This window comes from Cydia splendana, chromosome 11, assembly GCF_910591565.1.
Source record: "Cydia splendana chromosome 11, ilCydSple1.2, whole genome shotgun sequence".
Taxonomy (NCBI): domain Eukaryota; kingdom Metazoa; phylum Arthropoda; class Insecta; order Lepidoptera; family Tortricidae; genus Cydia; species Cydia splendana.
In genome coordinates, this window is record NC_085970.1 from 1,482,084 (window position 1) to 1,496,295 (window position 14,212).

General features: G+C 40.0%; 1 protein-coding gene across 1 annotated transcript; it reads left to right on the forward strand.

Moving 5' to 3' along the window:
• Positions 1-10,188: 10,188 nt before the first annotated feature.
• LOC134794712 (small ribosomal subunit protein uS3) lies at positions 10,189-13,931 on the forward strand. The gene is made up of 4 exons (XM_063766495.1): positions 10,189-10,316; positions 10,609-10,912; positions 12,435-12,655; positions 13,723-13,931. Exons 1-4 carry the CDS (start codon positions 10,284-10,286, stop codon positions 13,894-13,896), a joined length of 732 nt encoding a protein of 243 aa, XP_063622565.1. The 5' UTR covers positions 10,189-10,283; the 3' UTR covers positions 13,897-13,931.
• The last annotated feature ends 281 nt before the right edge of the window (positions 13,932-14,212 follow it).

Consider the following 14,212-nt stretch of genomic DNA (forward strand, 5'->3'; position numbering starts at 1 on the left):
AAAGCTACTTAATGCTTTCATTTCTGTAATGCCCCAGTAGTTACTATCATAATTATCTTCTTAGCTCTACCTTTCCCATAACTTCACTTAATTAATACGACAGAACCAGACAGAACATTTTATTTTCCTTGTTACCACATAACGAACTATTTCGCGCGTTTCCTCATTACCAACATAACGCGTTTTGATCAAGGTCGGACACCATTGGTTAAATTTGCAATACCATAGACAAAACAACAATTCTATTGGTTAAACCAATATGGACACAAAACGCGCGAAAACGTTACGTGGAAATGAGAAGCAAATTCTTCAGTGTTTAAGTTCGTAATTCAAAATACATAAAAGGAGAATCTGAACTTGATCTCTTGCACGCACCTCACTAACCAGACGCTACACGCAATTCTGTCCATTATAATAAGATAACTAGCATAGTTCGTGAATGTTGATTAGAATAACGTTTTTATTTCAATAGTCGTAAGGTACACTTTGTACATAATAATCACTGTCCATTTTATATTAAGCTATATTTAATGTATTTACGGTTACGGTTGGATGTTTTTTTAATGCCTCGAACACGCAAGCTTAGCCACGGGCAGTAGAGCAACACAAGTAATAAATAATAGAAACATAGCGAAATCAGCCCCCATGTCTCCTTTTAGTAAGTACATAGCTAATAGCTACTGCCTCCGCCTTTCGCACCGACCCCTGGTAGGTATAAGATGTTCGAAACCTTTATTGGCTTTATTACATTGAATTGTTGTTGACCGTATATTATATTAATATTTATAGTTATAATACACATAATTAGTAGGTTGTAGACTCGCTATAGACATAGAACGAGGCTGGTGGCTCGTAGGCAAAACGTCTAGTTCCCGTAACATGTTTTCGCTATAACAATTTTTGTCATATTCCCAATTTCTAAATTGTTTTTGCACAATACCTATTAGAAATAGTTAACGCAATGTTTAGGTAACGTCAATAATTTCTGTGTAGGTATTTCATTGTTAGTTAGTTATACACGTTGTTATGTATTTTTTAAATGATTTATGTTTATTAAATTAAAGTAGATTTTAAATGTTTTCACAGTTGTGGGTCGAGCATAGAGTATAGAGCAAAGACCTGTCATCGGTAAAAATGGCGCATGTCAACTTGAGAATTTATAAAGGGGCCCACTGAGTAACAGTCCGCCGGACGGTATCGGGCTGTCAGTTAGAACAAAATTTTGACAATTCCGAACAACTGACAGGCCGATACCGTCCGGCGGACTGTTAATCAGTGGGCCCCTTCAAGAAAATTTTAGAAATAATTACTGAAAAATCTTCTGAAAAACCTCGACAACTCAAGAAGGCACGCGCTAATGTGCATGTTACTTTGGCGAATGTAAAAGCTAGCTCTACACTTGTATCATTTTGTCGTCGTATTCTGTCGCCGTCGAACCAATAGTGATAATATTCGCTTTGGTCGCACCGACGTGTATCTTTATCATCCTTAGTGTTGATGGAGATACTGCAAAATGATGTGTGTAGACCCAGCTTAACGATACTGCTCACTGGTTTCTATAGTATAAACAACATTATTTGCGGTATTTGACACATTATGACTGATGTATATAGAGATGTAACTAACGCAAATCGAATGTCACAGCAAGCGATTATGATTGGATGGCACTGAGGTATCGAATTGTGACGTATAATGAATTTTTATTTAAGATTTAAATTGTATGGTTTTCCCGCAAGGTAAATGCATTTAATACACCGACCGAGTAGGTCGCACCCATCGTCAAAATCTAAACTAACTGGGGATCTATTTTAAAGTTTATTTATGTTATTTCTGTGTCAAATTTGTTGTCTGTTAGGTGACGATAAATATATCCACATTTACAGTTAATTATCCACCTTTTCCTTATTTTTATTAAAAGAAAAATGAAAAATTCATATCGATTTACTTAGACGACTACCGATTCATAACGGTGGTGGCCGGCCAACCCTAAAATTAAAACAAAAAAGGACGTAGAACGTAAACGCTCGCAGTGCAGTTGTTTTCCTTTGTGATTTCGATGTGCAAGACATTTTACATAGTATTGCTGTTGTGAGTGATAGACGTCAAATACCGCAAATAATGTTGTTTATACTATAGTAGCACCATATCTAAATGTTCACTAACTGCGGGTAGTTGCCACTCACCGTTCCGGTCCACATAAAGCTGAGTCCACACTTGTATCATTTTACGTAGCACTGACGCTTAATCATGATCGTTAGGCCCCGTTCGCACGACAGCTTTTTCAACGCGCGTTAAAAAAGCGTTTGAATGACACAAATGGATAACCATTTATGTATTCACACGACAGCGGTGGCGCTTTTTATCCAGTGTTGTTGGATTTTAGACTTTAAGCTTTGGTCGATAAGTCGAATTTAGAGTGCGAACAGATTCAAGCGCTTTTTTAACGCGCGTTGAAAACGCTGTCGTGCGAATGGGGGCTTAGTGTGGACGCGAGCGATCACATTCCTACTACGGCGCGCGTTCACGATTCGCGACGGTAATTAAGTAGTACTACGTGATGGAGATACGATACGGCAAAATAATACAAGTGTGGACCGAGCTTAGGATCTTCTCAATTAATTACGTAATAGCGTCTTTTCGATTACCACATTGTTCATAGGAAATTATTATTATTATGCTAAGTATATGGTGCGTTTGTATGTAATGAGAGGATCTTGAGTAATAAATAAATTGCATTAAATATACCCGATTTTTATTTATAACCACTTTTTGCGTAAGGTTGCGAAACCGACATTGATGCCAACGGAGCGCCAAATTTATTCTACAATCTACAGTATGTACAGTCACCTGCAATAGTATGTTACTCTTCGAAGGCGGCAAAAATATGTGACAGGCTCTTAGGCCCCATTCGCACGACAGCTTAAAAAGCGTTGCGTTAAAACCCGACGTTGGCGCTTTTTTACCGTTTCCAATATTTGTGTTCATATGAACGCTTAAAAATCACTTGTGAGTCGTACTGCCACGTACGCATCTCAGCAAAGCCATACTTTATTTGCTATTACGACGTATTATTTGAATATAGCTTGAATATTTCAGGAATTTGTAAGCATAAGTTGACATTTTTAAGGTGAAACTAATAATAATCTTGACGATTGACACCAAAAATTGACACTTGACATCCAACTGACAGCAGCGCCGGCGCTTTTTCAACGCTTGTGAGAACAGATACACGGATTTCCGTATGGTCTATTCAATTTGACGCCAACGCTCAACGTCGAAAATCGAACAGTGCTCGATAAAAAAGCGCCGCGCTTAAAAACCGCCTTCGTGTGAATACATACATGGTTATCCATTTGTGTCATTCAAACGCTTTTTTAACGCGCGTTGAAAAAGCTGCCGTGCGAACGGGGCCTTAGGGTTCTACAAATAAGATCGTGTCAGATATTTTTGCGGCCTTCGAAGAATGACATACTATTGCAGGTGACTGTACATTCTACACTTTGAATTTTATAAAGAAAAGGTAATAGGGAGTATTACTACAATGTTCTGCCACCAGAGTGCAGCACTAGTGCTCATAGTAAATCATAGAGTAACTTATACATACTAGGCCTTAAACAGTTTTATGACAAGTTTTCACTAAAAGTATGACATGAATATATCGCAGAAAGGACTTTGGTTTGAGCGTGAATCGCGGTTTGACGTATTGAAAGTAGTTAAAGTTAAAAATTACGTTTTCTCTTATTTTTGCGCTCAGATCAGGGTTTGTAGTGTGTGTGGTGTTGGGTGAAGGTGGTAAGTGGTGTAGTGTTTTGTGTTTGTCCTGTTTGTAGTTTGCCGTGATAGTGTAGATATTTTTTTCAAACTTTGTGCGGGTAGTACCCGCCATGAGCGATAATACCCCCGGTGATCCGGGGGGGTCGGACGAGAATTTTCTTTCGGCGCCCCCGTCTCCGGCAGCTTTTATTACAGTAAACCAGGCTAATGAAATTAAAGACGCGGAAATGAAGGATGAAAAGGCTGAACGTAGAAGAGAAAGACGTAAAGCTCGAAAAGCGAAAAAATCTCAAAGCGGTCCTTACTCACGATCTAGGTCCCGGTCGATTCCGTCCGAGTCGGACCGAGAAGTAAATACTCAAGTAGATACTAAAAATTCGTTTTCGGGTTTACCAATGATTGAGTCTCAAGAATCTGTACTCCAACTTGGACAAAAATCAATTCAGTCGCAGACTACATCTCCCCCCACCCCTCTACAGACCCCTACTCTTCAGGCGTCCCCTCCGGCGTCACAAAGTGAAAGTTTACCCGCAACACCATCGCTAGCTGTCACAGATAGGAAACAGTACAATCTTAATGATCCTGGGCCATTTACCATTCATGTACAATATGACAGTGAATCGTCAGGTGCGACACTGCATCCGGTGACTTTTGGGCAATTTCTTCACAGTCATCACAGGGAATTTCCGAATGTCATTGATGGATCCGTGAAGGGTATAGGGCGGAATAGGGTTTCGGTAAGTTTTCACTCTGCTGAGGATGCAAATAATTTTCTCCTCTCGAACACAATTGTCAATAAAAAATACAAAGCGTTTATCCCTTCGTTTAATGTGACAAGAGTAGGGATTGTTAGGGGGATTCCAACTGATTGGACGCCAGAAGACATACAAAGTTTTGTCAAGGTCCCTATGGGGTGTGGACGTATAATAAAATCTAGACGTCTAAATTTCAAGAAGAATAATTATCAGGATGGTACGTATAAATGGGTACCATCGGAAACAGTGGTGCTCACATTTGACGGACAGGTCTTACCTAGCAGGATTTTTGCCTGTTTTAACTCCTTTCAGGTAGAGGTGTACACGTTTCCCACGACTCAATGCCACCAGTGTTGTAGGTTTGGGCATACAAAAAATACATGCAGATCAGCCCCTCGCTGCTTCCGTTGCAGCGGCAGCCATACGGGTGACAAATGCGAAGACGATAGCGATATTGCCAAATGTGTGAACTGTAAGGGTGAGACGGGACACTTTGCCACTAGCAAGGCCTGCCCCGAATACAACCGACAGTGCAACATCAAAAAGACCATGGCAGAAAGTAACGTTTCCTATGCAGAGGCTAATAAAATGCATCCTACATTAGGAAAATCGTATTCTAACGCGGTCACGTCCTCGGCTTCTAACAAAACTTCTTATAAAAAAACGGTCTTTCTAAAACCCCGTACATCTCCACCTCCTCGCAAGGGGTACGATAGAGCTGCCCATATGGCTCTATTCAATGAAGAAGTAGAATCGTCAAATAATGGAACGGCGTTGAATAATCCTTATGCTTCTTCCCCTTCAGAAACCATTATTGCCCTCCTCACACAATTAATCTCTACCATTTCTAAATCCAATTGGTCCCCACCAAACAATTTGATGTCCCACGTCGCCTCATTCCTTCCTTTACTCTCCTCCTTCATTTCAACTTTTAATAATGGATCAGTTGGTCCTTCAGTGGAACATTCGTAGCATCCTCAGTAAGAAACACGACTTAATTTATTTGTTAAACAAACATACACCTAGAATCGTCGCACTTTCAGAAATTTGGCTTAAGCCGGATACTAACTTTCGTATCCCCGGATTCGTCAACATTCGTGACGATAGACAGGATGGATATGCCGGCTGTGCTTTACTTATTAGAGACAATATCACATTTAATGTCATTCCAATGTCCCCTGTTGAAGGTTTACATATTGTTGCAATTAAAATCAAACAATTTACTCTCGTGTCCCTCTATATTCCACACCCTTCGAAATGTATACTAGATAAATTATTATTGATTTTACAATCCTTATCTTCCCCCTTACTAGTGTTAGGGGATTTTAATTGTCATAATCAGGTTTGGGGCAGCGGCAAGACTGAACCTGACGGTAGTCTGTTACTTAAAATAGTGGATAAATGCAACTTGTGCATTCTTAACTCCGGTTCTGCCACCAGACGGACACGCCCCAACGAAGCTACTAGTGTTGTCGATTTGTCATTGTGTTCCACCGATTTAGCCTCGCAATTGACATGGGAAGTACTAGACTCATCATTCGGAAGTGATCACTTTCCAATCATAATTGATTTTCCTCCTTTAGCACTTAAAAGTAAAGACCCCAATGTTCCCCTTCTCAGATATAATATTCTCAATGCCAGATGGAAAGAGTTTAAAGACAAACAAGCTGATTTTCACTCATTATTAATTCCTATTTCTCCTGCAAAAATTGAGGACTGTGCTTTGTCTTTTACAAATGCTCTTGATAAATGTGCAGAGGCAGTTTTTCCTCTTAAAAACGCTGCATCTGGCAAAATCCCGTCCCCACCCTGGTGGGATTATCAATGCACCAATAAGGTTAAAGAAAGGAAAAAAGCTGAAAAACAATATCGATATAATCTGACCCAGGATAACTATGTTTTTCTTAACAAGATATCGGCTGAGACCAAGTTATTTCTCCGTTCCAAAAAAAAAGAAGGGTGGAAATCATTTTGTTCATCGATTTCCCCTACCACCCCGTCGGGTATAGTATGGAGGAATATTCGCAAATACAGAGGCTCAAAAAAATCGACTACCTATACTCATCCATCCTCCCCTGAGTGGGCTGATGATTTTATGGATATGCTTGCACCTCAGTATGCTCCAAGTGAGCTAGAAACAAATTTAGACTATTGTTTGAATTCCTCAGATCCACTTGACTTCCCATTTTCTATTATAGAATTAAAAAACGTTTTAAGCTCCGTGAGAGATTCCACTCCTGGGGTGGATGGTATTCCCTATTCTTTTATATGTAATTCCAATGATCAATTTCTGCATTATTATTTAGATCTTGTAAATGCTATTTTTGTTTTTGGTTACTTACCCCAATCGTGGAGGTCTCAATTAATAATGCCTATCCATAAGACCAACAAAGATCCAGCGGACCCACGATCATATCGACCTATTGCTCTGTCATCGGTCATGCTAAAGATTATGGAACACCTCATTAAAAACCGAATAGAGTGGTTTGTGGAGAGGAATGATTTACTAGCCAAGTCACAGTTCGGTTTCAGGAAGGGCAAAAGTACCTATGACAGCCTCGGTATATTTACTACTGATATTCGATTGGCCTTTTCTCGTAATGAATCAGTGGTTGCAGCATTCCTTGATATAACAGCAGCATATGATAACGTTCGGCTTCCCTCTCTCAGGAAAAAGCTTCATGAGCTGAGAGTCCCGGCGAGACTGAGCAGTTTGATTATGTTAATGCTGTCTGAACGACATATCACATTTCGAGGTAACTGTAAAACAATTACGCCATGTAGGCGTGTCTGGAAGGGCCTTCCTCAAGGGTCTGTGCTTAGCCCTCTATTATTTAATATTTATACCTATGATTTAGAACGGAATATTGAACAATCGAATATCTTACAATACGCCGATGATATTCTCCTTTTCTCCATCGACTCGAAAATAGAAAGAGCAGCTGAATCAGTTTCAACATCATTGGGGACTCTTAATGAGTGGTTAGAGGAACACGGTTTGGTCTTGTCCGCAGAGAAAAGTAATGTTGTAGTTTTTACTAGGAAACGTAAGATTCCTAACGTTTCTGTAACAGTAAAGGGTAACCCCATTCCGATAAAATCCAAAATCAAGTTTCTGGGGCTGGTACTAGACTCAAAGCTTACGGGACTACCACATTGTGAGTATGTGGCTACTAAATGTGAACGTAATATAAACATTCTTAGATGCTTATCCGGAGTGTGGTGGGGAGCACACCCGCATTCTTTGAAGCTTCTTTATAACGCTATTATTAGAAGTGTTTTAGACTATGGAACATACTTATTGGAACCGGCTAGTAGTCAAGGCATGGGTTATCTAGATCGTGTCCAAGCTAAGGCTCTTCGAGTAATATTGGGAGCTATGAGGTCTAGCCCCATTAATGGCATGCAAGTGGAGTGTTTAGAGCCTCCCCTTGATCTTCGTCGACAATACCTGTCTGATCGATATTTGTTCCGAGTTTTGCAATTTTCGGCCCATCCTATGTACTACAAAATTAAGCTTTTAGAGGAATATGCTCGTAGATCGAAATATTGGAGAAATAAATTATGTCCATGCCTCGTCAACAGCTTCCGTAAATTTAATAATATCCGTGATCCGGCGCATCACTCTCTGAAACTTCCAATATTCGAACACCCGTATGAAACCGTTACATTTTGTCCTCAAGTGATCCTAGATTTTAGTATCCTAAAAGGTGATCCGTTAGCGAATATTCGCACTTGTTCTATTTTGGGGGAAGAGTGGTCGGGATGGCATACACTATACTCAGATGCCTCCAAACTATCAGCCCAGGGTTGCGTTGGGGTTGGAACCTATCACACTCAATATGGTATTGTCCAGAAGATAAAATGTCCACCGGAGTCTTCGGTCTTTACTGGAGAATGTCTAGGTATTCTTAAGTGTCTGGAATATATCTTACTGGGTAGACTAATTCGTTCTATTATCTTTTCCGATTCCCGTAGTGCCTTGGAGGCATTATTGACTAACCCTTTTTCCTCTAAATTACACAGCCCCCTGATTTTCCTAATTAAAGAAGCTATAGTACTTTGTAACACAAGAGGGCAGGAGGTGGTATTAGCTTGGATTCCAAGCCACTCAGGTATTGCGGGTAATGAAAGGGTAGATCAAATAGCTAAAGAGGCAGTGGTGTGTGGAGATAAATTTCCATTTAAAAATTACTGTTATGATCTTTTATCCCTTCCCAGATTACATCTATACAACTCCTGGAAGTCACGGTGGAGGTCGGGTACTAGAACAAAGACACTCCATTATTATAAAATACAACCAGATATCCCTAGGAAGACTTGGTTTTCCAAATTATCCTTAAATAAATTAGCGACATCTTCAATAATTCGCATGAGGCTTGGTCACTGCAGCTCCCCAGTATTTTTAAAAAAACTAAGAATACGTGACACCTCGATCTGTGAGTGCGGACTTGAAGAGGGAACATTAAATCACATTATTTTATCTTGCCCCCGACTAAATCATTCACAATTATATCGTGGATTAATTAAACAAAAAATTCCATTGCCGACACATGTCTACTCCCTTCTTTCGTTCAACCCAGCAGTATTTAGATTTTTAGCGATTTTTCTAGAGGTCAATAAACTTAAAATTTAATATATACCTAGCCTAACTACTACTTTAATTTATGTCGACTTTAATTTATGTCTTTCAACTTTTAACTTGGACTCACAGACTAATCTTTGTAATTGTATGTCTAAATCACTAACAATTAGAATCACTAATCTACTACTGCTATTCTACTATTAATCAATCAGCTGGCAAAAATGTCTAGATGACGATTGCCATAAAAAAAAAAAAAAAAAAAAAAAAAAGTATGACATTGATGCAACAAGGCGGCGAAACGCGAAGATCGAAATTTCGTTATCTGCCTCTTGATCGATCGAATAAGCAAGATTTTCGTGTTTCGCGGTAGGCTCTGTGATTGCGCTAGTGACGCACTCTACGTAGAGTTTTGCGTAATATTCTCTATTCAGCGCATATATATTTGCAGGATCAAATAATAGTAGATTGTACAAGAAAGTGGCATAAAGTGACCCATTTTTACCCGAGGCAATTTTTTGGTCTGAGCGAAGCGAAGACCAAAATAGTAGACTAGGGTAAAAATGGACATTTATGCCCTTGTTGTACACTCTGCTTTTCACTTCGATTGCGAGGAAAATAATTATATTTTTCACGGCAATTTACACCACGAAATTGTCGTAAAGCGAAAGAACCATAGATATAATAATATACAGAGATACCTTCCAAGCGAGCTGTCAGTGGGGCCACTTGACCAAAAAATTGCCTCGGGTAAAAATGGGTCACTTTATGCCTTATGCCCTTGTTGTACAATCTAATATTTTTATTGTTGTATTATTTCTCACATTCCGTTGCGTACTACGATGGTTCTACGTTTATATGCTGTACTCAAATAGCACGATTAATATATTCGGAGTGCAGCATAGAGGCTTTTTGATTATCGTGAAAATTATCAAACATTTAAAAGGGTTACAATAATTAATAATAAATATATTTATATTGTTAAATGAAGCTTCAGAAGTTATATTTTTTACTCCTAATAATGACAGTCATACAAATATACTCAAATGTATTTTTATTTGACATGATCAGAATAAAAAATATATGATTTCAGAACGTTACTCTCAAACTGACATTGACGTTTGTCTTGTCTGTTTCCGGCCTTTCAAGTTTTCTCAGCCTCCGTTGCAATCATGGCGGTGAACAATATTTCCAAAAAGCGAAAAGTATGTTGAAAAATGTGCCTTAATCTTTAAAATACATTCAGCAAAACGTTTAGCAGTTCCATCTATACGTGTATTATGCAGTAAAAACAAAGTTTACTCGGTGAAAGTTGTGATGTTTTTGGATCTGTTTAGCTAAATTCGGTGTTCATTTCGATATATTTCCATACAATTTCCAACCTAAAGCATGGATAATTTTTCTGCTAATGGCGTCAAAACCCCAAATAAGTGTAAAAAGTGTTTCTTTGCTAAACAATATTTTGTGCAACTAACATAACCTCTTGGTGATTTTCAGTTCGTCGGAGATGGTGTGTTCAAGGCTGAACTGAACGAGTTCCTGACCCGTGAGTTGGCCGAAGATGGCTACTCCGGCGTGGAGGTGCGCGTCACACCGACCCGGTCGGAGATCATCATCATGGCCACCCGCACGCAGAGCGTGCTGGGCGAGAAGGGCCGCCGCATCCGCGAGCTGACCTCGGTGGTGCAGAAGCGTTTCAACATCCCCGAGCAGTCGGTGGAGCTGTACGCCGAGAAGGTCGCCACCCGCGGTCTCTGCGCCATCGCTCAGGCCGAGTCTCTCAGATATAAACTTATCGGAGGTTAGTTCATTTGTAAATACAAACTGCTGGTAATGTATCCATGAATAAATTTCGCGTTAGACCCGTCTATAAATGTGAGTTATGTATCCAAGTTGAGATTTATTGATAAAATAAAAGGGAGTAAAAGAGTTTGAAAAGCTACTGACATGTCAAAAACAGATGATAAACTAGCAGACAAACCAAATAAGTGTATGTAAGTCCAGGCTTTTAATAAATTTGGATATGACTAAAAAACTTGGTAGTTGTGAGGGTAGTTAACTGTTTTCATGGCATTACCGGCACCCCAATTAACCTGACACTGCTACTACATAGTGGTATTGTTTTTCATTGGGGTCATATGAAACACCTTTGAATTTGTGTTTGCTTTTTATTAAAGTAAGCACAGTGTACGAAGGTTACAAGTAAATCCTAATAGTCATTGTCATTTTTTGAATTTTTTTACTATTGTAAAATTGTCAAAACAAAGCATTTTGGGTAGATGCAAACATGGTAAATAAATTTTATTAAACTTAACCCAGTTAATTGAATCATTATTATGTTTTTTAGAGTGACTATATGAATTTAAATGAAAATGATAATCCTACTAAATAGGTAATCCCTAATAAATGCAAAAGCAACTCTGTCTGGCTGTATGCAGATAGTTTGAGGTCTGGGGAAGGACATAGAATAATTTTTATCAATGATCAAAATTAGTCAATGCTGTCAAAGTTGCAGCTGTCAGGGTTGCAAGCTAGTGTTAATTATGGCAATCTTAAAAGCGCTGGTGGTCTAGTGATACGAGCATGCAACTTTCAATCCAGAAGTTCAAACCCCGGCTTGTACCAATGAATATTTCGGATATCATTTGATAATTACCAGTTGCTTTTAGGTGAAGGAAAACATGTGAGCAAGCCGGCTAATCCCAATAAGGCCGACTGCCTAGTTTACGCTCTGGGTTGGAAGGTCAGATGGCAGTTGCTTTCGTAAAAACTAGTCCCTATGTCAATTCTTGGGATTAGTTGTCAAGCGGACCCCAGGCTCCCATGGGCTGTGGCAAAATGCCGGGATAACACAAGGAAGAAGATATTATGGCAATCTTAACTTAATACTAAATAATTCACGTTTATACACCTCTATTTTTACACAAATTATGACAGCAAGAAAGATAGTGGATTAATGCATGCTATAGAGTGTTCTTTCTTGGCATGCCAAATTATGGAAACACTAGCTTTTGCCCGCGACTTCTTTTCAATTATCAGGCAATTTATTAACTCTCTCAATTCCACCCCCACCCCCGCTTTTTCACTTTCTTTAGGGATGATTTCTGGCATAAAACCTATCCTATGTCCTTCCCCGGGACTCAAGCTATATGCCAAATTTAAACTAAATCCGTTCAGCGGTTTAAGTGTGAAGAGGTAACAGACTGGTACACTTTCACATTTATAATATTAGTATGGATTGTTTTTGATGTGAACTCCGATCAAGACTTCCACACTTCTGGCGAGATAAACAGAAACAAGTAATAACCTACATCTTCCTCCAGGTCTCGCCGTCCGTCGCGCGTGCTACGGTGTGCTCCGCTTCATCATGGAGTCCGGCGCCCGCGGCTGCGAGGTCGTGGTGTCCGGCAAGCTGCGTGGTCAGCGAGCCAAGAGCATGAAGTTCGTGGACGGCCTCATGATCCACTCCGGAGACCCGTGCAACGACTACGTCAACACCGCCACCAGACACGTGCTGCTGCGACAGGGTGTACTGGGTATCAAGGTGAGGGCTTGTTGGTATTTGTCAGAGTTCAAAAATAAGCAGAGGTTGAAGTTGCTAATCCAATTTCCTTGCTAATCCCTTTTTCATGGTACAGTCAACAACAGAGCTATGAATACAGGCAAAGTGCCAAAAATATACAGCCTACCTACGACCTTAAAATACGACCTTAATGTACAGGCAATAAAGTACTGTACACATATTTTTGACACTTTGCCTGTATTCATAGCTCTGTTGTTGACTGTACACAAATTCACAACCTGAATGCCGACCGAAATGAGATCTTGTTTCTCGGTGCTACTTTGTAGGTACAACCTTTCCTTGTGTCCAGCTAAACTAGCTTACTGCACTCCATGGTGAACTACTGGATATGTCAACAAAAAGGCAGTGACATGTCTGAAACTGTAATCAAATCATCTTGTAAAAGTTGAATGCCATAATTGTCGTACCAGTGATTGCATCATATTTCTCGGTCGCACGCGTGATTATCCCGTCATGCGATCTATTTGAATGCTAAATTGTGCAGTTATTTTGGCTTGGTTGGTATGTAAGATATTAGCCACAGTATCAGGGATGGCCGGCCCTGTGGCCGGTGGTCTAATTTACTGTGGCAGAGCGACCAGCTTGTTTATTGGAGGGTTCATCTGTATGGGCTCTTGTACGGTGCAAGCTGAACATTTGTATTCTTCCTAAATGTGATTACTATTGCCTCTGCCCAGAGCCCTGTGAACAGGCCATCTATTTTTTTTTTAGGAACACAATATCGCCGACTCGATAAAATTGCATTTGCCTTGGCAATTTTTGGATTATGAGCGGCTAGAGCTTATACACAACTGACTCTGTTAAAGAATTATATGAGAAGATCTCTCTTTGGTATAGCATGGGAGGCTGGGAGGGTGATGATAAGTTATATAACTAATCAAGACACCTTCTCTCCTCCGTCTTTGACATCATAGTTAATTTTGTTACATCAGTTGTGCTTGCCTCTAAATTCTAAAGTATTTTTAATTCTTCAACTAAGCCCTCAAATAAATATTTCAGACATTTCTAACGTAAACTCTCGTCCACAGGTCAAAATCATGTTGCCTTGGGACCAACAGGGCAAGAACGGCCCGAAGAAGCCCCAACCTGACCACATCCTGGTCACGGAGCCCAAGGACGAGCCGGCGCCGCTGGAGCCCTCCAGCGACGTCAGGAGCCTTGCGCCTGCGCCGCTACCCATCCCCGTGCCCGCCACGGCTTAGCTTTAAGCTATACAATAAAAAAAACTAAAAACTGATTTATTCTTTTCACTCTTAAACCACACATGTCCTAACAGGGCTTTCTAAAGTACTTTGTATCCCTTGCTTAAAGTGCTTTGTAACGCTATAAGCACAGGATAAATAATAGTACTGCCGTATAGAAAGGAAACTTCCTACAAAACCGAAGTTTGACAGCGGTTCAGGGTCGAATCATGCTATCCCTTCCCTTTCTAATATATGGCACTATCCCTTTCCACTATTTAGGGTTGTCAAAATTCAAGTGATTATCTTATCTGTGGCCGTGCACGCACAAGGAAGT

Coding starts and splice junctions, on each gene's coding strand:
- LOC134794712 (XM_063766495.1), top strand. CDS start 10,284: ATGGCGGTGAACAATATTTCCAAAAAGCGAAAA. Junction 10,317..10,608: donor ATATTTCCAAAAAGCGAAAA/GTATGTTGAAAA, acceptor GGTGATTTTCAG/TTCGTCGGAGATGGTGTGTT. Junction 12,656..13,722: donor AGGGTGTACTGGGTATCAAG/GTGAGGGCTTGT, acceptor TCTCGTCCACAG/GTCAAAATCATGTTGCCTTG.